Here is an 18,987-nt window from a genome sequence, read left to right on the forward strand (position 1 = left end):
GGTGTCCGGCCGGGGGCTTCGCGGCCGGGCTGGGGGCACGGGCGGGGGGAGCGGATGGCGGCCCCTGAGTCAGCCCCGCGCCGCCCACGCCCCCTCCCACGGCTGCCGCCGCACCAGCTTGTGGCATTTCGCTCGCCGGAGACGGCGCCGCAAACACGCGCCGGTGCCAGCCGGTGCCGGTGCCGCCGCAGCCCGCGCGGCCACGCGTCCCCCCCCCCACGCGCGGCACCGGCGTGGGGCCCGCGCGGGGCCGGTGCATCCCGCACCGCCGCCACCCGCTCTGCCCCGGGCCGGGCAGCGCCGCGCCGGCACCACGGACAGCGCCGGTCTGGAACCACGAACAGCGCCGCGGTCCCGCGTGGGTGCGCGGACCGCCGCCCCCCGCGCCCTCCCGGCGGCTCGCCGGGTGCGGAGCTCCCGGCCCCGCCGCACCCACCCTGGGGGCAGCCCCCGCGGGGTCCCGCCGTCCATGAGGCACCAAAGCCCGGCGCCGGTCCAGGGATCGTGGGACAGGGGGAGGGACGGACGGACAGACGGACGGACGGACGGAAACCACCCTCCGTGTCCCGCGCTCACAGCTCCCCACGCGAGCCCTGCGTCCTTTCCCCGTGGGGGGAACCCATCACACCCCCTTGTCCCCGTTGGGAGTCGCTCTCCTGAGTCCCTCAGGGCGTGTCCCCCATGGGCGCCCGCGGCGCATCCCCCGCTGTCCCCGCTGTCCCCGCCGGGAGTCCCTGTGCCCACCCCTGTCCCGCCTGGGGCGGGCCAGCCCGGGAAGGGTTAAACGGCGGGGCCGGCGCGGGGGGCGGAGCGGCCGCCCCGGGATAAGGCGCGGCGCGGGGAGGGCTCAGCCCCACGGAGTCGCGGGCAGCGCCGCGCCGAGCCCACCCGTGCCCGAGCCCGAGCCAACCCGTGCCATGCCCCGGGGCGGCGGCGCCTGCTGCTCCCGGCGGCGCGGCGGGGGCGAAGGGGGCGAGCAGCGCCCCCCGGCACCGGCCATGACCCCGCGGGTGGGCAGCGCCTGAGCGGCCGCCCCGCCATGCGGCCCCCCACGGCTCGGGACCTGCCCCCAGGTAGGCGCGGGGTCGGGCGGGGTCCCGCGGGTGTCGGGTGAACCCTGGGGTGCCACCCGGAGACCTCGGTCCCGGCTCGGGGTGCCCCGCGGCGCTCGGGGTGCGGGTGCCCCGGGGTGAGTGGGAAGCCCCCGGTGCGCGGGGACCCCGGGGCCGCCCCGGAACGCACAGCCCGGCGTGGGGGCGCAGTCCCGGGGCACCCCAGGTTGAGCCCCCCGCGACCCCCGGCTGCCCGGCGCGAGGGTGCCCCCGACCCACGAGGTGCCTGCTGCCAGCCCAACCCGAGGTGTGGCTGTCTCATGACCCACGGGGTAGCCGGTGCCACCCCGGGACCCCCAGCCCAGCGTGGGAGTGCCCCATGACACGTGGGTACTCGCTGCTATCCCGGGCCCCCCGGGGCAGCGTGGGGGTGCCCCACGAACCCCGGCACACCCTGTGCAGCACCGGCGTGCGTAGCCCGGCTTCCGGGCGCTCCACGATCCACGGGGTAAACGGTGGCACCCAAAGACACCCAGCCCGGAGTGGGGGTACCCCACGATGCCCAGCGGGGTGTGCCCCACGACCCAGGGGGTACGCGGTGGCAGCCCTGGATCCCCAGCCCCGCGTGGAGACGCCCCACGGTTCCCCGTGTGGGCACCGCGGGGAGCCAGGAGAGCTCGGGTCACGCCGCGGGTGGGTGCCGCGGGTCTGTGGGGTACCCGCAAGTACCGGGGGGGGGGGGCGGTTTGGCACCCGGGGGGGGGAAGCTGAGAACCGGTGACTTCAGCTCCCAACTGAGTCAGCCCGCGGCGTGGGGGAGTGACAGATGGGACGCGGGTGGGGGGCGCACGCCGGCACGGGGCGCCGGGGGAGGGGGGCGGCGCTGAGCAGATGCGCCGGACGCCTCCGTGGGTGGGTGGGGGGTGGGTACCCCCCCAACTCGTGGAGCACCGGCAGAGGGGAAGGGAGGGAAGGGGGCGGTGGGACCCCTCGGTGCATCTCCGGTGTGACCTCCGATGCACCGGAGGGTCCCACCGCCCCCCTCCTTCCTCTCCCCTCCCCCGGTAGCGGCGACTGGGCGCATCCACGCATCCCCGGGCGTGGATCCAGGCCGCCGGGCTGAATTATGGATGAAGCTCTCGGGTTGCAGCCTGAGGGGGGGATGGACACGGGTGGGGGGGGGGGGGGGAGAAGGGGGGGGGATGCTGAACACCCGGAGCGGCGGCGCGTGTCGTCAGCCCGCGCCCACGCGTGCCCCGCCCCACACGTGGCCGCGGCACGCGCGCACGTGGCACCGCCCCGTTTGGGGGGGGGGCACGGACCCCCCCCCAGACTGGGGTGGGGGGGGTCCCAGGGGTCTGTGACCCTGTGAGGGGTTCTGGTGGACCGTGGGGCGGGCACGGTCCCGTGGGTGTGTGGCCACGGCAGGGGGGGTCAGGGAGCTTTGGGGGTCCCTGGGGAGCGTGGCCCCAGTAGCAGGAACAGCCCCGGAAGGTTGCAGGTGGACAGCCACCTTTTGGGGTGCCCTGCCTTGGTGCTGTGCAGCAGCACAGCCCTGGGGGGGTCTCTGGGGACCACAGTCCTGTGGGCTGATGTGGGTCTGGGGGCTGCAAGGGGTGCTCAGTGCTATTGCGTGTCATGACCTTGGGATTCTCCCAGGGGTCTGTGGTGCGAGGGATCTCCTAGGAGACCGTGGCCCTGTGGTTAGGCATGGCCTTAGGGGGTCCCTGGGGAGGCATGGCCCTCAGGGGCCTCCCGGGGCCCATGGTCCTGTAGGTGGGCAGAGTCCCCCATCTCGGGGTGTGCAGCCCTACAGCGTGGTGATGACCTTGGCGTTCTCCTGGGGAACCATGGCCCTATGGAGCTGGCGTGGCTTTGGAGGGCTTGTAGGAGTGCCCAGCCCTATGGGGTTGTCGTGACCTTGGGGTTCTCCTGGGCAACCATGGCCCTAGGGGTGGGTACAGTACAGTCCTGGGGGCCTCCTTGGGGCGTCCAGCCCTATGGAATGATCAGGACCTCGGGAGTGTCCTAAGGAACCACGGCTTGATGGGGTGGGCACGACCCTGGGGGGCTCCTAGAGCCATCCAAGGCCCCCGGGCCGTTCCTGGAGTGCCGCGGCCAGGCGGGTGGGCACGGCCCCGGGAGGCTCTGGGGGCTGCGGGGGGCGGGCGGCGGCGGCGCGGGGGTCGGGGACGCGCGGTGCCCCGCGCTGACGCCCCGCTGTGCCCTCAGGCGGGCGCCCGGCGGCCCTGCTGCTGCTGGCGGCGCTGGTGTGGGTGCCCGGCGGGGCTCCCGCCTGCCCCGCGCTCTGCACCTGCTACGTCTCGCCGCCCACCGTCAGCTGCCAGGCCAACAACTTCTCCTCGGTGCCCGCGGGGCTCCCGCCCGGCGCCCGCCGCCTCTTCCTGCAGAACAACGTCATCGGGGCGCTGCGGGCGGGCACCTTCGGGCCCAGCACCGTCACCCTCTGGCTCTACTCCAACAACATCTCCTCCATCCAGCCGGGCACCTTCCGCCACCTGCCCGCCCTGGAGGAGCTCGACCTGGGTGACAACCCGCACCTCCGCGTCCTGGCCCCCGACACCTTCCATGGCCTCCACCGCCTCCAGGCCCTGCACCTGTACCGGTGCCGGCTGGCCAACCTGCCCAGCGGCATCTTCCGCGGCCTCCGCAGCCTCCAGTACCTCTACCTGCAGGAGAACGGGCTGCTCTACCTCCAGGTGGGTGAGGTGGGGTGCTGGGCGATGCCTCCAGGGCACAGAGGTGGGACTGGGCAGGGTGACGGGTGACAAGCCATGGAGACAGGATGGTGCTGACAAGGCCAGAATGCAGGGCCAGGACAGGAGATGCTGAGGGAGCAGGGTGATGGCCATGGGGCAGGACCGTGGGTGACACCAGCATGACACGGACGTGGGACAAGGTCTTGCATGATGCTCATGGAGCAAAGACACAGGAGAGGGTGACGGGCAATGCTGGCAGGACTAGGACTCATGGCAGGGCTCTGTGGGGCCCACACCAGTGGCTCTCCAGCTGATGCCCACCAGGCAGGGCCACAGAACAGCACAGTGGAGCCCCACCCCACACCCACCCCTCTCCCATTCCCCGCAGGACGACCTCTTTGCCGACCTGGCCAACCTGAGCCACCTCTTCCTGCACGGCAACCGGCTGCGGGCGCTGTCGGAGGGCGTCTTCCGGGGGCTGTCGAGCCTGGACCGCCTGCTGCTGCACGCCAACCGGCTGGCAGCCATCCACCGCCGCGCCTTCGGGGGGCTGGCGCGCCTCACCATCCTCTACCTGTTCAACAACAGCCTGGTGGCCCTGCCCGGGGACCCGCTGGCCGCGCTGCCCTCGCTCCAGTTCCTGCGCCTCAACGCCAACCCCTGGGCCTGCGACTGCCGTGCGCGCCCGCTCTGGGCCTGGTTCCGCCGCACGCGCGTCTCCAGCTCCCCGGTGCCCTGCGCCAGCCCCCCGCACCGCCGCGGCACCGACCTGCGCCACCTCCGCCCCCGCGACTTCGACGCCTGCCCCGAGGACGACGACGATGACGAGGAGGTGGAAGATGGCAACGGCGGCGGTGGCAATGGGGTGGCGGTGATGGGCACCCCAGGGCGGGCGCTGGGTCGGCCCGGCACCCTCCCGGCCGCGCCGCCCTCCGCCTTCTACCGTGACGGGCTGCCCCCCCACGACCTGCGGGGACCCCAGCCCCGGCCGCCCCCCCCGTCCCGTGACTCCCGCGGGCCCCCCGAGGACGCCGACTGCCCCCATGACCCCTGTGCCCCCATGGCCGCTGCCACGCCCCACCGGCCCCCCGTCCTCCTGCCCCTCCTGCCTCTGATCCTGCCCCGACTCTGAGCCCCCCTTGGCGCCCCAGGGGGTCCCAGGTCCTCAGGGTGCCCATGTCCTCCTTCTCCCCAGGGGAGGCCTCAAGAACTGTGGGGAACAGCCAGCGGGGGGGGGGGGGGTGCAGGATGCAGAAGGGACGCTCTCCCATCCTGAACGGGAAAAACCCCCAACAGGAACCAAAAGGTGGGAAATTATTTATTAAAAATGGTCTTATTTTGGGAGAGCGGGGCCTGGCTGCTGTGGGTGGGCCACTGTCGTTCCAGGTCACTGCCTGCTGCTCCTGAAATATTGATGGAAGCGGCGGGTGGCAGGGCAGCGAGGCATGCAGGGCGCTGCGGGGGGGGGACGGACGGACACCCCCTGCGGGGCGTGTGGCCACACACAGCCCTCAACACACCCAGCACCACCACGGGGCCGGTGACACGCTGGCTCTGGTGACGCCGACACCCCGCACCCCTCGCAGAGTGCTGGCGGGTGTCACGGGAGCCGCGGGGCGCAGAGCCACCCCCGCGCCGTCACCCGCGCCCTGCACAGCCTGACCCACTTCCCGCAGGCGCTGGCACACAGATGGAGCAGACGCTGCCGGGCTGCGGGCGCAGGGACAGCGCCCACCCCCCTGCGCTCGGTCCCTCTGGGCGTGTGGCACCCCTGGGCTGCCTCTCGGCAGTGTCCCTCACACAGCGTGGGGTGTCCTGCAGTGGGTGTAACTCGCTGGGTGTTCACGTCCCCCGGGTCCCTTGTCCCCTCCAAGTGTCCCTGGGGTTGTGTGAGGGTGTCCGTCTGTGTGTGTGCAGACTGTCCCCACGTGGGTGTCCCCATGCCCCCTCCCCCCTGGTGTCTGGCTGTCCCCAGGTGGTCTTTGCCCAGGCAGAGGTGTCCCTGGGTCGTCCCAACATGGTCCCATCTGTGCATCCTCAAACAGGGCTGGGTGTTCTGGGAGTGTCCCTGTGAGGGTGTCCCTGTGCCCTGCCCCTCGAGGGCTGTGTCCCTGTGCAGGGCCTCCCGGCTGTCCCCTCTGGTGACCCCCAGCACAGACAGACAGGGAGGGGCTGAGCCCTGTCCCATCCCACTGGGGATTACAAGGGGCTCAGCCCAGCTCTGCCTAATCCAGGGGATTACACGGGCTGGGCCCAGCCGGGGGGGGGGCACCCCTGGGTGCCCCCCACAAGGACACGGCACGTGGCAGCTGGGGACAACAAGGGGGGCTCCCAGCAGCAACCACGGGCACCACGTACCCCAACACATGGCCACAGGGTGGGTTTTGGGGGGCGAGGGGAGCACAGCAGACGCCCCAGGTTTATTGGGGTGATGGGTGGGGGCTCAGGCAGTGCCGCTGCCCTGCTGCATTCGCTTGAGCAGCTCCTCGTCCTGCAGCGACAGCTCCGTCAGCTTCTTGCCCATCCGCTCGTGCACCTCCAGGTACTTGGCCACGCAGCGGTCCAGGCACACGCATTCCCCTTTGGACAGCTCCGACTCCTTGTAGTGCGGGGGGACGCACTTGCGGTGGCACGCCTGGGTCATCCTGCACGGACCGCACCGTGCCTGAGCCCCGCGCCAGCCGGGACCCGGCCCCGCACCCCGGCACACACTGTACCCCGCCATCGCCACCCCCAGGACCCCGACCCCGCACCCCAACATCTCCTGTGCCCCGCCATCACCACCCGCGAGACCCAGCCCCGCACCTCAGCACCCCCCGTTATCGCCATCCCGGCACCCCCAGCCCTTGCACCCCAACACCTCTTGTACCCGCATCCTCACCTACCGGGACCCCGGCCTCTGCACCCCAACAAGCCCAGTATCCTCCATCATCGCCACCCGGGCACCCCTAGGACCCCCCACCGTCCCCCATCCTCAGGCATCTTCTGTTTCCTTCCCCATTTCCCGGGTGTCCCCTAGGACGCCCGCACTCCCCTACAACCCCAGTACCCGGGATCCTCCACTGCCTCTGACACCCGCCAGTGTCCCCCAAGCCACGGTACCCCAAAGCCCCCAGTGCTCGCTCCCGGCGGGCCTCACCGATTATACATGTCGGCCATCATTTCAACCTCCAGTTCGGCCGCCAGCTGCTGAGCCCGCAGCGGATCCATGGCGGCCAGCACCGGCCCCGTTCGGATTCAGCCCCGATCACGTTCCCTCTGGGCCCAACCCCGCTCGGATCCGCCCCGTTGGAGCCCCACGGTCCCGCTCGGTTCGGGACCCGGCGGCGGCTCCCTGCAGGAACCACGTGGGCGCCGCGCTTCCGCCCACCCGCGCAGTGGCCCCGCCCCATCGCCGGCGCCGACCAATCGCTTGCAGGCAGAGGCGGGACCAGGGGTGCGTCTCTGCCGCTGATTGGTCAAACGGAAGGGGCGTGGCGCCGGCGGCGGCCGAGCGGCGGGAGGGGAGCGGCAGAGCGCGCGCTCTGCCCGGCCTTTGCCCCGCAGGGGGCGTGGTCACGAGGAGGGGGCGTGTCCATGTATGAGAGGGCGTGGCCACCGCCGGGACCTCACCCGGGCATGGCCGGGGGGCTTCGGGTCCCGCCCCCTGTGTCCCCTGCTCCTCGTCTCCCTGGGTCCTCCTGTGTCCCGCCGTCCTGCCCGGGCTGTCCGCGTGTGACCTGTGCCCCCACGTGTCTGTGTCCCCCATTTCCCCCCGGGAATATATTCCCCCCCCCGCGCTCCCCACGTCCCCCGTGTGCCCGTGTCCCCGTTGTGTCCCCCGTACACCCCCGCGTTTCTGTGTTCCCCACCTCGCCCGTGTGCCTGTGACCCCCAAGTCTCCCTGTCCCTGCCCAGGGTGTCCGTGTCCTCTGTGCCCCTCGGGTCGCACGGCACGATTCGGTCCCCTCCCCGCGGGCTGCTTTGGGGTGTCGCCGCTGTCCGGGTGGGGCTGTCGGCGTGTCCCCCCTCCCCAGCCATGGCCGGGTGTCCGGCCCGGCCCCACGCGTGCCCCGCGGGTGGGCGGTGAGTGAAGGCGGCACCTGCCCCCGCCGGGTAAAAATAGCGCCGGGCGGGGGGGCTGGGGCGCAGCAGGGGTGGCGGAGCGGGAGCAGCCGGAGGGTACGGGCCGAGGGGCTCCGGGGGGCTCCGGGAGCAACGGGGCTACGCGAGGCGGGGGTGGGAAGGGGAGCGGCCGGGAGGGTGCGGGCTGGGGGGCACCGGGGAGGAGCACCGGAGGGCGGCAAGGGACACCGGGAAGGGGTTATAGGGGGCAGGCAGTGGGAACTGGAGGGCACGGAGAAGACACGTAGGGCCGGGAGAGGGACGTGCTGGTGCCGGGATGGGATATGGGTGGTCAAGAGGGGACAGACATGGAGGGAGGAGGGGGCACAGGGGTGCTGACATGGGGCATGAGGGCAGTGGGAGGGTTGGTTTGGGGCTTGGGGGGCTGCAGGAAGACGTGAAGGGACCGGGCTGTGCTGTTGCGGTGCCGGGATGGGGCATGGGGGAGTCGGGGTGGGGCAACCGGGGTGCCCAACGTGGGAGTGCCAGGGCTGGAGGAGGGCGTGGGGACAGGGGCAGGAGGGGGGTTAGCCGGGCTGGGGGGCTATGGGGGGCACGGGCAAGCTCACGGCGTCATCGGGGGGCATCCCAGCGACAGCCCTGTGCCCCTGCAGCAGTGACCGCAGCAACATGGAGGCTCTGGGAGACGCTGAAACCCCCACCTCAGACACCCCCACCGCGAGCACCCCCACCCCCGGCACCCCCACCTCGGACACCCCCACCCCCGGCACCCCCACGCGCGGTAGCCCCACTCCGGACACCCCCACCCCCGGCACCCCCACCCGTGGTAGCCCCACTCCGGACACCCCCTCTGACCCCGCCGCGGGGTCGGGGGAGAGCAGCGGGGAGGCGACGGCTCCCCGGGGTGGGGAGGAAGCTCGGGAAGCGGGGGGCGATGCGGGGGACATGGGGGGTGAAGGGAAGAACACTGGGGGTGAAGGGGAGGATACGGGGGGCTCAGGGGAGTGCGCAGGGGGAGAGGCTGCCGGGGATGGCGGGGCAGAAGCACCCAGGGGTGCTGGGGGCGATGCCGGGGAGGCCGAGGATGGTGGAGATGCCGAGTCAGGGACAGCCGGGGGCACCGGAGCGGGTACCGAGGAGGGTACCGAGGGAAAAGCGGCGCCGGCAACAACTGGCAACACCCGGCGTCAAAAGGTGAGGAGGGGTTGGAAGGGAGGTGGCGGCACAGCCAGGGCAGGAGGCAGTGGGGAGGGCAGCTGCGGCACGGATGGGGACAGGGGTGGCTTTACTGAGGCAGGGTGAGAGTGCCAGGGCCAGGATGACAGTGCCAGGGACATTGTGTGAGTGACACTGACCGTGCTGGCAGTGCCACCCTGCCTGTCGCTTACAGGAACCCACTTGGCTTCAGGACGAGGACGACGAGCTGTGGCCTGAGTTCCCTCCCTGCTCGTCCCCAGAGGGGGCCACTAGCCCCACGTCCCCTACGTCCCCCACGTCCCCTACATCCCCCACGTCCCCTACGTCTCCCACGTCCCCTATGTCCCCAGCGTCCCCCACAGGTAAGAGCCATTTGGGCGATGGCACCCAAGTGTCCTGGGGTCACTGCTCCCCCACAGTGTCCATCCTCCCCAAGGAAAAGGACCTTGAGTCCCAGGAGTGCCCAGGGGGGTGTGGGTGCCCTCTTCCACCCTCTGACCCCTCCTCTCTCCTTGCAGCTGGCACCGCCGAGGACACGGGGGGCAGCAAGAGGTGTGTCCCCACGGGTGGCACCCCAGTACCCCACGGCAGGGGTGGCCCCCCACAGCCCCCTGCTCATGCTGTCCCACCCGTGTGTGCCTGCAGGGGTGCTCCAGCGGGGGGGACACGGGATAAGACAGCCCCTGGTTCGGCGGGACAGAGGCTGAGGCTGGAGGGGGCCGGGGGACGGCCACGAGTGGGGACCCGGGCGCAGGGGCGCAGCGCCATCCTGGAGAAGTTCGGAGGGTGAGGGGGGCCTGGCCCCATGGGGGGCAGGAGACACATGGAGGGAATGGGTGACCCGGGGTCTTGGGGGGGCTATAGGACAGCCAGGGACAGTGGGATGGATCGGCCATGGAGCAGTGGGGGTCTTGGAAGGCCATGAGGCAATGGGAGGTACAGGGGAAACTGGGGGGCCTGGCGAGGTATTGGGGGGCACAGGGCAATGGGATCTTAGGAGAACTGGGGGTCTGTGGGGCAATGGTGGTACAGGGGGGACATGGGGCAATGAGGGACAGTATGGGACACGGGAGATATTGGGGGGCATGGGGCAATGAGGGGTACAGGGAGGAATGGGGGGTCCATGCAGCGGTGTGGGGGGGTGGGGCAGGGGGGCCTGTGTGACCATGGGGCAAGTGGGGCACTGGGGGCCCAGAGCCACGGGGTAATGGGGTCACAGAGGGGCTGGGGTCCCTATGAGGGACGGTGGGGTGTGGGGATCCCACAGCCCAGGTCCCCCCAGGGCTGCCAAGGGCCCAGCCCCACACCTGCGGCGCTCAGGGGGGGCCGCCACGGTCAAGACGATGCTGCTGGAGTGGTGCCGCGCCCGCACCCGTGGGTACCCGGTGAGTGCAGCTGGGGGGCGGCGGGAGGGTCCGGTGGGGGGTGCGGGGGTGGCCTGACCCCCCTGTCTGCGCAGCACGTGGACGTGCAGAACTTCTCGGGGAGCTGGGGCAGCGGCCTGGCCTTCTGCGCCCTCCTGCACAGCTTCTTTCCCGACGCCTTCGACTTCGCCGCCCTGGAGCCCAACGCCCGCCGGGACAACTTCGCCCTGGCCTTCGCCACTGCCGAGTGCGTGAGCGCAGCCCCGGCCCCTCGGTCCCCCCGGCCACCCCTGGCCCCGGTGACCGCTGAGTCCCTTCCCGTAGGGAGCGGGCGGGCTGTGCCCCCCTGCTGGAGGTGGAGGACATGGTGCGGCTGCCGGTGCCCGATGCCAAGTGCGTGTACACGTACGTGCAGGAGCTGTACCGCTGCCTGGTGGCCAAGGGGCTCGTGAAGACCAAGAAGCGCTGAGAGGGTCCCTCACAGCCCCCCAGCGGTGCCATCCCCCTCCTCGTCCCCTGCTCTGTCCCCCAGCAGTAAAGGCCGTGGTTCCAGGAGGTGGTGGCCTCGTCTCTGGAGGGAGGAACGCTGGCACCAAGCGAGTGTCTGGGCATTTGTCACCAGGTTGGGGCACAGCCCTGGCTCTGCCACCGGGAGGGTGACATCCCCCAGGGCTGGCGGTGGGGGGCAACAACTGCTGGAGCCCCCACCCTCCCAGTGAGGCACGACGGAGCCAGAGCAGGTGACGGAGAGAATTTATTGCCTTATGTGTGGGGGTCGGGGCGCGGCTCGGCGTGGAGCCGGGTGTGTTCCTCTGCCCGGCGCCGGAACTCCTCGGGGCGCTCCTGCAGCTCCCGGGCCACGTCCGGCCGCAGCAGCCGCTGGGGGTCGGGGCTGTCCAGCTGCAGCAGCAGGTCCTGGAGCACTGCACGGGCAGGGGGGTCAGAGGGGCACGAACCCCCTGCACTGTGCCCCTGTCCCCGCGGTGCCCACCTTGGATGGCGCGGGTGGTGGGCTCCCAGTGCACCTGGGTGGTGAGGGGCTGGCAGACGCGGCCCTCGAGGTCCACGCTGGGGTGGTAGATGGGGGTGCGGAGGGTGGCGCAGGGGGGCTCCAGCGGGTGGTTGGGAGAGAAGGTCAGCTCGAAGCGGAAGGCGCCCGTGTTGTATGGGGGGTTGTTCTGCCGGGATATGGGGGCACCTCAGCCCCCTCTGACACAGCGTCCATCGTGGGGGGGGGGGGGCCTGTCCAGCCCTGATACCCAGTGCCCACCGTAGAGACTCCCCCGTGCCAGCCCGAGCCCCTCAGGAGGGAAACCTCCCCACAGTGTCCCCAACCCAGGACCCGCAGCGTCCTCAGAGGGACCCTCCCCAGTTCTGTCCTGAGGGGGACCCTCACTCAGTGAGACAGACCCGTCCCAAGGGTCACCCCCAGTCCCTCCCATGCCCCCAGGGGCACATCCTTCCTCAAGCCCGCATGTCCCTCATGCGCAGGGGACCCCCTCGGCCCCCGCTCCCCAGGACTCCCCGCAGCCCGCCGTGCCCCCACGTCCCCCCGTGCCCTCTCCCCACGCACGGGCAGCAGGAGTCCCCCCCAGCGCCGCACGTTCCCGTCCAGCGGCCGCACGTCGCGGGCCCCCTCCCAGCGCCGCGCCTCCTCCAGCTCCTGCGGGGAAGGGGTGGGGCAGGTGAGGGCGGAGGTGTGTCCCGAGAGGCGTCTCCATAGGTTAATCCTCCAGCCGGGACACGCCTCTGGGCGGGGCCGCCTGCAGGCCGCGCCTTAATAGGCCGGGCTTAATTACCGGGCACACTTTTATGGACGGGGCCGGCGTGCTGGACACACCCCTGAGCGGGGCCGCCCCGCCGGGGAAACGAAACTGAAACGTGCTGGGATATTTGTCAACCCCGCACGGGAGACCCTCCACCCCGGTACTGCTTCCCTCGCACTCCGCCACCGGGACCCTCGCACAGGCACTGACACCCCCAGCACTGCCTCTCCCCGGTCCCGGGACCCCCTCACCGGGCACTCACATCCCCCAGCACCGCTTCTCCCGCACCCCTGTACCGGTATCCCCCACTGGCACTAACACTCCTAAGAACCCCCTTTCACACCCCGGTACCGGGACCCCTGCACCGTGAGCTCGGCTCCCCCCGGGCCCCCCTCCGGTGCCGACACCTGGACCCCCGCTCCGGTAACGCCGGTGTCCTGAGTCCTGGTCCCGTCCCGGTGTCCCCGGTGCCCACCTTGGCGATCCGCCCGGCCATGGTGATCGGTGCCCAGTGCCACGGGGATGAGCTCCGTGGGGTCACGCCCCTGGGCGGGCGGGACGAGGTTCTGCGGCCGCGCCCCCGGCACGGGTGGGTGGGGACAGATGGGTCTGGGGCGGCCGGCGACCCCCGTCACCGCGGGGGTCCCGGGGGCGGTGGGGGGACAGAAAGCCGGAGCCCCGCGCAGACGGGTGGCTGACGGGAGCAAAACTGGACGCGGGGCCGCATCCCGGCTGCCTCCACACCCCCGTGCCCGCCCCCGCATCACTGGCCGTGTCCCGGCTGATTTACGGGAACCTCCTTAATTTTTAACCAGGCAGGGTCGGACCCGGCCAGATCTCCCGGCGCCCGCTGGACACGCAGGGATTGACCCGCCGGGCACCCAGGTGGGCCCGGCGTGCTGCTTCCTCCCACCCCCCACAGCTGGTCTCCCGGGGGTGACAGAGCAGGGGCACCCCGGGGTTGGGCTGCACGGGGTGGGGGTACGGGTGGTGCAGGGAGTGGGGGTGCGAGGTGCCGTGGTGGGGGATGCTGGGTGTCTGTCCTGCCCTTGACCTGTGCCCTCCCACCAGCATGCCCACCAAGACACTCTGGCTGCTCCTGGCGTGGCTAGTAGCCACAGCCACCGTCACTGTCACCCCGGTAAGTGTGGCCCAGGGACACGGGCTCCCTGTGCCCAACACCCCTCTGTACTGCCTCATCCGAGTTGCCCACCCGGGTGCCCCATGCCCCTCTCACACAAGTCCCTGTGCCCAGGTGCTCACTCTGGAGGCTTCTCCCAGCGGGATGACACTGCTCAGAGAATCCCCGACACCGCCTGTGCCCCCTGTGCCCCCTGCTCGTACCCCAGCTCCCTCGCAGGACGTGGGGGCCACCGTTCTGCCCATGCCCACCCCCAGCGCTCACCCCGAGGGGCTGCCTGGCTGGGGTGTCACAGATTCCCCCAGCCCCACAGCGCCGGAGGGGGCACTGGAGGAGCTGGACGCCGCAGCCAATGGGATCACGGCAGTGCCCACGCCTGGCACCAGCGCCCCGCCGTGCCCTGGGGACGAGGAGCCGACTGACACCTGCGGGGAGCCCACGGGGGAGCAGCGGGCTGCCGTGGCCGAGGCTCTGGTCACCTTTGCCCTCCGCTTCTACCAGCGCATGGCAGAGGCTGCCCAGCCCGACGCCAACCTGCTCTTCTCCCCCATCAACGTCGCCGTGGGGCTCTCGCACCTGCTGCTAGGTGAGGGGCTGCCCGCGGGCGTGGCACCGCCGTGTCACCGCTGTCCCAGCCGGGGCACCTCGCTGACGTTCCTCTGTGCCCGCAGGCGCCCGCGGAGAAACCCAGGAGCGTCTGGCCGCCGTCCTGGCGTACCCGCAGGGGCTGCACTGCGTGCACGGCGCCCTGCAGCAGCTGGCCAGCGCGCCAGGCCTCTTCTCGGCTGCCCAGATCTTCCACCACCCAGGTGAGGTGGGCACCGGGTGCCGATGGGGCGCCACTGTCCGCTGGGCACCCGGACTGATACCGGGACCACCGTGCCGCCCCACAGAGCTGCAGCTCCGGCCCCGCTTCCTCAACGACTCCCTCCGCTTCTACGGCGCCCGCCCGTACGCCCTGAGCGGCAACGAGAGCCTGGACCTGCAGCGCATCAACGCCTGGGTGCGGGAGGCCAGCAAAGGGCTGCTGCCCTCGCTGCTGTCCGCGCTGCCGCCCGAGCCCAGCCTGCTGCTGCTCAGCGCCGTCCACCTGCGCGGTACGGCCCCGCCACCCGCCATCCCCCGGGCACCCCCCGGGCATCCCCCGGACACCCCCCGGGCATGGGGTGCGGGGCTGAGGCCGCCCTGTGCGGCCGCCCCCGGTGCCCCCGCCCCCAGCCGCGGTGCCGTGTCCCCACAGCCGCCTGGCGGACGCCGCTGGACCGCAAGAAGACGGTGCTGCTGCCCTTCCTGCGGCCCGGGCACCGCCCCCGCAAGGTGCCCACCATGACCAGCGCCAAGTACCCGGTGGCCTCCTTCACCGACTCCCGCCTGCAGGCCCAGGTAGCCCTTGGCCGGAACCGGCCACCAGGTGCTGGGTGTCTGGGGGGGGGGGGGTCACTGCTAGGGGGATAATGGCATGATGTCACTCCAGTGGCAATAAGGAGGAATGCCAGGCTGTGATACAACTCCTGCGGCACGCGGGGAGGGTGCCAGGCTGATGTCACTCCCCTGGCACTGAAAGGGGCACAGGCTGTGATCTCGCTCCCCTGGGACTTTGAGGGATGGCAGGCTGGCACCTCTCTGGGGGCACCGTGGGGGTGCCAGTCCATGGGGTCCCCGCAGTGGCCCTTAGGTGGGTTCTGCCCCACAGGTGGGGCGGCTGGAGCTGAATGGGGGGCTGAGCCTCGTGGTGGTGATGCCGCGGGAGACCCTGGAGCCTCTGGAGACCCTGGAGCGGGCGCTGGACCCCGCGACCTTCCTGGCGCTGCTACGGCGGGCGGCCCGCACCCCGCCCCGGGCCACCGCGCTGTCCCTGCCCCGCCTGCGCCTCGACCTCGCTCTGGACGTGGTGACTCTGGTCCACGACATGGGTAAGGACACCTCTGATGGCACCACAGGGGCTGGCTGGGCTGCGGGGTCACGTCGCTCCCCGTGCGGTGACGTTACTCCCTGCAGGATGTCACGGGCCACTCCCCTGGGGGGTCACTTTCCCCAGGGTCCCCAAAGACCACAGTGTCCCCGGTATCCCCTTACCTTTGGTTTCCCCTGAGGCCCCCCACACTCCCGTGTCCCTAGTGTCCCCCATGTCCCCAGTGCCCCGGATGTGCCCTGCTCCCCCCAGCGCCCCTAATGTCCCCTTACATCCCAGTATCCCCAAATTACCCCCAGCGGCCCGAATATCCCCCATCTCCTCCGTGTTCCCTGAGTGTCCCCTGGCGCCCCCCAGTGTCCCCGTTGTGTCCCGGTGTCTCCTCTATCCCCACTGTCCCTCGGGTCCCTGCGTCTCCATCTCCCTGTCCCTCTGGATTTTCTCTGGATCCCTTGTGTCCCCGGCTCCCCTTGGTGTCCCCTCCGTCCCTGGTGTCCCCCCTCGGCCCCCGCTGTCCCCGTGTTCCGCGGGAGTGGCGCTGAGGCCGTGTGCCGCAGACTTCGGGCTGTTCCTGGACGCGGAGCTGTGCGGGCTGGCGCGGGGCCCGGCCGCGGTGGACACGGCGCGGCACCGGGCGGTGCTGGCACTGGACGAGGCCGGCGTGGAGGCGGCGGCAGCTATGGCCACCTCGGTGGCGCGCTCGGCCCTGGTGCTGGAGGCCCTGCGCCCCTTCCTCTTCGTCCTCTGGCACAACACCGGCGACTTCCCCGTCTTCATGGGCCGTGTCAGCGACCCCTAGCCCTGACTCCGCTCCTCCTGTCTCTGTCCTCCCTCCATCCCTGCCTCCTCCTCTCCCTGCTTCCCTCCTTCCCTCTCTCCCTTACCCTTTTCCTCTCTCTCTCCTCCCATCCTTCCTTCCCTTGTCTCTCCTCTCCTCTCCTCTCCTCTCCTCTCCTCTCCTCTCCTCTCCTCTCCTCTCCTCTCCTCTCCTCTCCTCTCCTCTCCTCTCCTCTCCTCTCCTCTCCTCTCCTCTCCTCTCCTCTCCTCTCCTCTCCTCTCCTCTCCTCTCCTCTCCTCTCCTCTCCTCTCCTCTCCTCTCCTCTCCTCTCCTCTCCTCTCCTCTCCTCTCCTCTCCTCTCCTCTCCTCTCCTCTCCTCTCCTCTCCTCTCTCCTCTCCTCTCCTCCCTTCCCATCTCCTCTCCCTTCACACCCCCCAGGGCATCAGGGGGTCCCTGCTCCTCCCATGCCTCAGTTTCCCCCCCCAGCTCGGCGTCCCAATAAATGCACCAACAGCCTCCTGCCTCCTGCGTGTAAGGAGGGGAAGGGACAGGCTGGGTCCACCAGGGACCCCCCCCCCCCTCCGTGCCAGGGTGAGCTGGGGTGGTGGCAGCACCGGGGGCAGGTGACAACCAGCACCTTCCTAAAAAAAAAAAAGCCTTTATTGCCCTAGAAAAGCCCCGCAACCCCCGCGGCTGGTGCCACCCAGGGGGCACGGGGGGGCACAGCGAAGGCGCCAAGGGGGGGGTCACCCAGCGTGCCCCCCCGGTGCCCCCCAGTCCCAGCTGCGCCCCCGCGTCAGTCCCAGCCGTTCTCCTTCACCATGTGCGACATCTCGATGATGAACTTCCCCTCCTTGTACTTCTGGCTGCTCTCGAACGCCTGTTCCTGGGGGGGGGGGGGGGGGGGCGGGACACAGCGTCAGCCCTCCGTGCCCCCACGGGCGCTGCCTTCCCCAGGCCTTGGGGGTGTCCACAGCAAAGGGTTGGGGTGCCCAGACACGGGCTGGGGTGCCCAGACAAGGGTTGGGGCCCCCGGGCAGTGCCCGCAGCAGGTGGGGGTCCCAGCTGGGGGGCACTCACGTATTTCCAGCCCAGGGTGGTCTTGCAGCTCTGGCAGAAGATGTCGGCCACCGAGTGCAGCCCCGTCAGCAGCAGGCGCTGCTCGGCCGGGCCGCAGCCCACGTTCACCCTGCACCGAGAGGGGCGGGTCCCACAGGCTCGGCACAGCTGGCCCGGGGACCCCCGGGCTCCCCCGCCCCACTGCCAGCCCCGGTGCCCCCGGTACTCACACGGAGTTGAACAGGTAGGCACGGCCGTGGCTGCCCTGGAAGGACTGTGGGGACACGGCGAGTGTCACCGGTGGGTCCCCCACGTCCCCCGGCACCCCTCCCTCCATGTCCTGCTCCCATCCCGCTGCACCGCCGCCGCGCAGCACGCCGGCCTGGGGACACCTGCCAGCTCGGGGACACTGAGGGGGGCGACGGCCACCTCCGTGGGAGCACCATACGGGTCACCTGCCACCACCAGGACACCGCGCCGTGGACTGCAGGGGGAGGATGCTTCCTGCCTTGGGGCAATAGCGGCCACCGTGGACACCACAGGGGGAGCACTCACCACCCTGGGGACACCACAGGGGGACGCATGGGGCAGCGTGGGGGGGAAACTCAGCACTCTGGGGACACGGCGAAGGGACACCCGCTGTCCTAGGACCCCCGCCGGGGACGCGGCGAGGGGGACTCCCGCCGTGCCAGCGCACGAGCGCCGGTGCCCGCGCAGCCCGGGGGTGGCGGCGGCACCTTGGAGATGAGCTCCTCGTGGCGGGCCAGGTGCGCCCGGCAGTGGACGCAGCTGTAGGTGCGGTGCGAGCGCGGCAGGTAGCTGCGGAAGGTGCGCGGCGGCAGGCGGGCGGCGGGCGGCAGGCGGCGGCGGGCCGGGGGCGGCATGGCCGGGGGCAGCGCCCCGGGGGGCACCGCGCAGCCCCCGCACAGCCGCTCGCAGGGGAAGCAGCGAAGCAGCGCGCCCAGAGCCGCCGTCCCGCCCGGCGGGGCTCGGGGGGGTCCGCCGGGGCCCCCCGGCAGAAGGAGGTGGAAAAGGGGGGCGGCCTGCGAAGGGGGAAGGGGGGCGGTGAGGGGGGACCCCCTCCTCAGCCTCCCAGGCGTGGGCGCTGCACGAACTGAGCCGGCTGAGAGCGGGCGCTTCATCGCAGGAGTGACACCGGGGCAGCGGGGACACCGGGAGAGCCGGGGGGGACACGGGGGACCCGAGGGACTGGGGGAGGGGGGGACGTCCCAAGCTGGGTCTGGGGTCTCTTCTCGAAGCGTGGGGGTCCCCGGGAAGGTGATGGGGGTCCTGAGGAGGAAAACTGCGGGTACCGAGCGGGGGGAATGGGGGACCGGAGGAAGGATGATGGGAGTCCCGACGGGAGATGATGGGGGTCCTCACGGGGGTTGATGAGGGTTCCAAGGTGCGCTGATGGGGGTTCCAAGGGGCAGGCTGTGGGTCCCGGGAGGGATGACGGGGGTCCCCGGGAGGCGGGAGGGTGCTGGGGGGGATATTTGCGGTGGCGGTGGAGGAGGACAGGGATATCGCCATGGTGGGGCAATGTCAGGAGCGCTGGGGGACACGAGGGGGGGGCTCGGCGGGGCTTTGGGGGTCTCGGGGGGACACGATGGGGGGTACCGGGTTCCGTGGCTTCCCGGGGGCCGGGGCCGCTCACCGCCCGCCGCTGTCGCCGCTGCCGCCGCTGCCGCTGTCGCCGCTGTCCCCGGGGCGGGCGCGGGGGGGCCCTGCGTGCCCGGGAGCCGCATCACGGCACCGTGACTCATCCCGCGGCCGTGACGTCACCACCCGCCACCGCCGCCGTGACGTCACCGCCCGGCCCTCCGACGTCAGCCCGGCCGCCGGGGATGCGCTGCGGCCGCCGGGGCACCTCCCGCTCCCTCCTGTGCCCCCGCGTCCCCGTGTTCTGCCTTGTCCCCAGTGTCCCCCCGT

At 71.6% G+C, this 18,987-nt stretch overlaps 6 protein-coding genes across 10 annotated transcripts; 3 read left to right on the top strand and 3 right to left on the bottom strand.

The window, feature by feature from the left end:
* The first annotated feature begins 857 nt into the window (after positions 1-857).
* On the top strand, positions 858-5,116 carry RTN4RL2 (reticulon 4 receptor like 2). Its single transcript, XM_053981107.1, has 3 exons — positions 858-1,073; positions 3,285-3,772; positions 4,161-5,116. Exons 1-3 carry the CDS (start codon positions 1,040-1,042, stop codon positions 4,902-4,904), a joined length of 1,266 nt encoding a protein of 421 aa, XP_053837082.1. The 5' UTR covers positions 858-1,039; the 3' UTR covers positions 4,905-5,116.
* A 1,034-nt stretch (positions 5,117-6,150) lies between these two features.
* TIMM10 (translocase of inner mitochondrial membrane 10) lies at positions 6,151-7,132 on the bottom strand. The gene is made up of 2 exons (XM_053981108.1): positions 6,912-7,132; positions 6,151-6,417 (listed from the first exon to the last, which is right to left on the bottom strand). The coding sequence occupies exons 1-2, from the start codon at positions 6,980-6,982 to the stop codon at positions 6,216-6,218; spliced, it is 273 nt and encodes a 90-aa protein (XP_053837083.1). The 5' UTR covers positions 6,983-7,132; the 3' UTR covers positions 6,151-6,215.
* A 461-nt stretch (positions 7,133-7,593) lies between these two features.
* On the top strand, positions 7,594-10,953 carry SMTNL1 (smoothelin like 1). Its single transcript, XM_053980735.1, has 8 exons — positions 7,594-7,837; positions 8,491-9,031; positions 9,228-9,396; positions 9,553-9,586; positions 9,680-9,820; positions 10,317-10,419; positions 10,494-10,645; positions 10,723-10,953. The coding sequence occupies exons 1-8, from the start codon at positions 7,791-7,793 to the stop codon at positions 10,865-10,867; spliced, it is 1,332 nt and encodes a 443-aa protein (XP_053836710.1). The 5' UTR covers positions 7,594-7,790; the 3' UTR covers positions 10,868-10,953.
* Positions 10,954-11,135: 182 nt separating this feature from the next.
* On the bottom strand, positions 11,136-12,721 carry UBE2L6 (ubiquitin conjugating enzyme E2 L6). The gene is made up of 4 exons (XM_053981517.1): positions 12,640-12,721; positions 11,972-12,061; positions 11,390-11,576; positions 11,136-11,321 (listed from the first exon to the last, which is right to left on the bottom strand). The coding sequence occupies exons 1-4, from the start codon at positions 12,658-12,660 to the stop codon at positions 11,161-11,163; spliced, it is 459 nt and encodes a 152-aa protein (XP_053837492.1). The 5' UTR covers positions 12,661-12,721; the 3' UTR covers positions 11,136-11,160.
* On the top strand, positions 12,090-16,200 carry SERPING1 (serpin family G member 1). Of its 4 annotated transcripts, none has more exons than XM_053981515.1 (9): positions 12,090-12,397; positions 12,980-13,049; positions 13,236-13,305; positions 13,420-13,891; positions 13,977-14,114; positions 14,199-14,402; positions 14,546-14,688; positions 14,999-15,218; positions 15,775-16,200. In XM_053981515.1, the coding sequence occupies exons 3-9, from the start codon at positions 13,237-13,239 to the stop codon at positions 16,014-16,016; spliced, it is 1,488 nt and encodes a 495-aa protein (XP_053837490.1). In that variant the 5' UTR covers positions 12,090-12,397; positions 12,980-13,049; position 13,236; the 3' UTR covers positions 16,017-16,200. The 4 variants fall into 4 exon arrangements, with proteins under 4 accessions (XP_053837490.1, XP_053837491.1, XP_053837488.1 ...); XM_053981516.1 differs by having other exon boundaries at positions 12,090-12,324; XM_053981513.1 differs by lacking the exon at positions 12,090-12,397 and adding an exon at positions 12,659-12,753 and having other exon boundaries at positions 12,984-13,049.
* Positions 16,201-16,638: 438 nt separating this feature from the next.
* Positions 16,639-18,770, bottom strand: YPEL4 (yippee like 4). Of its 2 annotated transcripts, XM_053981215.1 has the most exons (5): positions 18,676-18,770; positions 17,793-18,098; positions 17,286-17,329; positions 17,077-17,185; positions 16,639-16,882 (listed from the first exon to the last, which is right to left on the bottom strand). In XM_053981215.1, exons 2-5 carry the CDS (start codon positions 17,937-17,939, stop codon positions 16,793-16,795), a joined length of 390 nt encoding a protein of 129 aa, XP_053837190.1. In that variant the 5' UTR covers positions 17,940-18,098; positions 18,676-18,770; the 3' UTR covers positions 16,639-16,792. The 2 variants fall into 2 exon arrangements, with proteins under 2 accessions (XP_053837190.1, XP_053837189.1); XM_053981214.1 differs by lacking the exon at positions 18,676-18,770 and having other exon boundaries at positions 17,793-18,665.
* Between the last annotated feature and the right edge of the window lie 217 nt (positions 18,771-18,987).

Source organism: Vidua macroura, chromosome 6 (genome assembly GCF_024509145.1).
Source record: "Vidua macroura isolate BioBank_ID:100142 chromosome 6, ASM2450914v1, whole genome shotgun sequence".
Classification (NCBI taxonomy): domain Eukaryota; kingdom Metazoa; phylum Chordata; class Aves; order Passeriformes; family Viduidae; genus Vidua; species Vidua macroura.